The sequence below is a fragment of the Bison bison genome, unplaced genomic scaffold (assembly GCF_000754665.1).
Source record: "Bison bison bison isolate TAMUID 2011002044 unplaced genomic scaffold, Bison_UMD1.0 scf7180017864305, whole genome shotgun sequence".
In the NCBI taxonomy this organism is placed as follows: Eukaryota; Metazoa; Chordata; class Mammalia; order Artiodactyla; family Bovidae; genus Bison; species Bison bison.
In genome coordinates this window covers 1,353,971-1,357,352 of record NW_011494877.1, presented here as the reverse complement: position 1 = coordinate 1,357,352, position 3,382 = coordinate 1,353,971, and the positions used below count along the sequence as shown (strand labels likewise).

General features: G+C 50.8%; 1 protein-coding gene across 1 annotated transcript in view; it reads left to right on the top strand.

Annotated features, from left to right (window-relative positions):
- The window catches only part of LMX1A (LIM homeobox transcription factor 1, alpha), a 174,672-nt gene that overhangs the window by 921 nt on the left and 170,369 nt on the right, over positions 1-3,382 (top strand). The window contains exon 2 of the mRNA XM_010851971.1: positions 1,463-1,649. Coding sequence (XP_010850273.1) covers positions 1,463-1,649 — 187 coding nt within the window. The remainder of the gene's footprint in view (positions 1-1,462; positions 1,650-3,382) is intronic.

The following is a 3,382-nucleotide window of genomic DNA, read 5'->3' as shown; positions in this document are numbered from 1 at the left end:
CTAACTCGGAACAGCTAGAGCGGGGTGTAGGCGGAGGATGAGACAGTTCGGCTGGAGAAACCGGACTGAGAGAGGATATTCTCCCCCCACCCCGCCCCCCAACTCCCCAGATGAAACGAAATCGCGTGCACCGCGTTCCCCTCTTTCGACCGCCTTTTCAGAAACTTCCCGACTCCATACAGCCTCGGAAGAGCCAGAGAATCAGAGCTGACCCGGAGGGTCAGGGCTAGCGTTCAGCGGGCATCACGGCGAGTCCGGTGCTCCCTGCCCGCCTCAGGTCCGCTCTCTGCGCCCGGGGTCGCGGCCCTAGATGCCGAGACAGGGCAGAAAAATATAGGAAACATTTTAAAGAGCTCGCTACCTCTAGCACTGCCTGCCTGAATCCCAAGGTGACTGGGCCCGCTCCTGAGCCGATAGCCGTGTCTCCTAAGGGGAAAGGGGCCAAGTGTAGCAGGGAAACCGGGAAGCGTCAGGCCCTTTGGGACATCTCTCGCAAAAGTATTGTTACCGGGGAACAAAGCCTTCTCTAAATAAAACGTGCCGACAAAGTGACAGAGGTGGCCGAGCATCCCACAACCCTAAAAACAAAAACAAAACTAACCCTCCCAACCCGCACCCGAAAACTAAAGGAACAAAACGGACGCAAGTGCAAAGGTTAGGATTGAGAAGAGTCCTTTTCCCTCTGAGTCGGTTTGGGTTTGGTTTAGCCCTCTTTCGTGGCTGCTAAGCTCGCCTGATTCCAGGAACACTGGCCCGACACTGCAGTGTCTTGGAGTCCCGATTCTTTACTCCCCCCACCCCCCTTTTCTCCGTTTTGATGTTTCTTAATTATGAAAAAACCCATCTGCAATTTGCGGGCCATCCAGCAGTTTGGGGCTCTTTGGTTTGAACAATACCGTTTGCCTAGGGCGGGAATGGTATTTTCTTGCAGGCATGGGACTTTTTAGGAAGCAAAGAAAATGTATAAAGTTTTCCTCCAAATAAATAGAACAAAATTGCATTTTAGCAAAGGATAAAACCAAACAACAACAGAAAAGAATTATTTTTACACACTCATAGTTTTAATCATAGACAACGGAGACAAGCATGGTGAATTATTTGATGACTAGCTGATTAACCTGGGAGCACAAATTTATTTGTAGGCTGATTTTTACATGAGGTGTGCAGGATTGTGCATACCTGGATAGGTTTGATAATTAAAGGCAACTTATTGATTTCTCCCCCCTCCCCTGGTAGAATTTAAAACCTTCCCAAATATTCCCTGTTTATCAGAAACGCTATTTGGTTTGATTTTGTTGTGCTCTCCAAATCTCGGCTTGGATGTTTAGCAGGGGGCTTTCCAGGGTGAGGCCCGCGGGGGTAATCCGTGAGTGTGGAGTGATGGATCTGTAGAGGGTCCGGCTGGGTGTGGTGGGGTGCTGGGCCAGCGCGGCTCATCGGTGGACGTCTGTTGCTGCTGTAGGCAGAGCGGTGAGCCCGAAGTCTGTCTGCGAGGGCTGTCAACGGGTCATCTCGGATAGGTTTCTGCTGCGGCTCAACGACAGCTTCTGGCATGAGCAATGCGTGCAGTGTGCCTCCTGCAAAGAGCCCCTGGAGACCACCTGCTTCTACCGGGACAAGAAGCTCTACTGCAAGTATGACTATGAGAAGTAAGTGCCCGCGCCTCGGATCGCCTCCCCCACACCGCATCAGCGAGCACGGGAGACCCTGTCCTTCTTTACCCCTCATCTGCTTCTGGAAGGTGCAGGATACACCCGCGTGCTCAGATACGCAAGTGCCCATTCTTTTCCATCCTGTAAGCTCCCCGGGGCAGCGGAGGACTGAGCCCATGGGCGCGGTAGCGGCTGGGGCCCGACAGAAGCGCCAAGGGATGGCTTTCTCTATGGTCTGCTCGTCCAGTTTTCTGGACCTGGCCATTCCCCCGAGGACACTCCATTGTGGACACTCCTATCCCATCCCATCGACCTTGTTTCTCCCTTCCCCGCTTCACTGGGGTGCCCTGGGGGCGGGGGAGGGGGGGCGGAGCTGCCAGTGGCCCACCTCTGCTCTCCGGTTCCCTCTCCACCTTACCCACCTGTCTGTGCCACCCAGACGCTTATGCGCAGAGCTGAGGCAGTCTCAATCCCACAGCTTGGATGCCCTGTGCTCCTTCCTTCCTTGATTTTGTCCACTGGGGTCCCCAACAGATTGAGCTTCAGGCACAAAGCTGTTGCTCCTTTGAACTCCGAGGCGACGCACACCCTGCTGGCTTTTTCGCTCCCTGTATTCTCCCTACCCCTTACACCGTTTTTTCCAAAACCCTCGGGCCACACGGGCAGCCAGACCACGTCTTCCATCCTCTGCCATCTCCCTAATTCCTGTCTGGGGGTGCGTTTCTGCCCCTCGGCAGGTTCGACATGGACCGGTCTTGGCCGGTCGACATGAACGTTCTGGTGTGTGATGAGGAGAGTTACGAACCAGGTATTTAGGGAAGTGGACTATTTCAATTCTAGATCTTCATAATGTCTAAAGCCTGGATGACACTGGGGAATGGAAGTTTGAAGGATTTGCTGGTTCCGGCCAGGCCCGCCCTGGAGTTGCTTAGTAAAGCTAAGCAGAGGGTGGGGTGGGGAGACACTACTTTTCCGGGTCAAAAATGGCTAAATAATGGGGACACGGACTTCACAGAGACGTGGAGGGTATTGAAGCAAAGAAAAATGGCTGAAACGGAGGCCTCTGCTTTTGTACTCTGGACTGGTATAAGTGACGGAGTGCCCTGGGGGCACGTGCGCAGGAAAATTCCGCATTTGTCACTGGTGAATCAAAGGGACAGCAGTATATGAGGAAAATCAAGGGAGGTTTAGTGTTCATGAAAAACAGTTCCTATGATGTTATTAAGAACACACCATGAAATGAGGTGTGCAGGGAAAATCTCAGTATAACACAGAAAAGCTCAGAGAGAGAACAGAAATATCTTCTTTTTTTGCATTGCCTCTGAGGTTTACTGCAAACTGACAAAGTCATCAGATCCAGTGACCACACACAGAAATTCTTTCTGCTACTCACACTCCTTTGATACAGTATTCCTGCATTTTACCCCTATGTGGATGGAGTACTGGACATTTTGCTTTGTTTTGAAAAGATAACTACATTTTTTAGCACACAAAAAATAGAGGTCTGATTTTGAATGAGTTGAGCAATACAGAAATAAGGGGAGAAGCACATCACCATTACCCAAAGTGGTAACATTGGGTATAGTTGTACATTTTTTAAAAAGATGTGCCTGTATCTGGTCTTGATTGTTCATTGCCCTAGTGTCTGAGTGAAAAGTGCGACTTTTAGGTAAAAAAGCAAATTTTGCACACACAACTTAAAGTACCACCTTTGGATAAAGCTTCTGCTC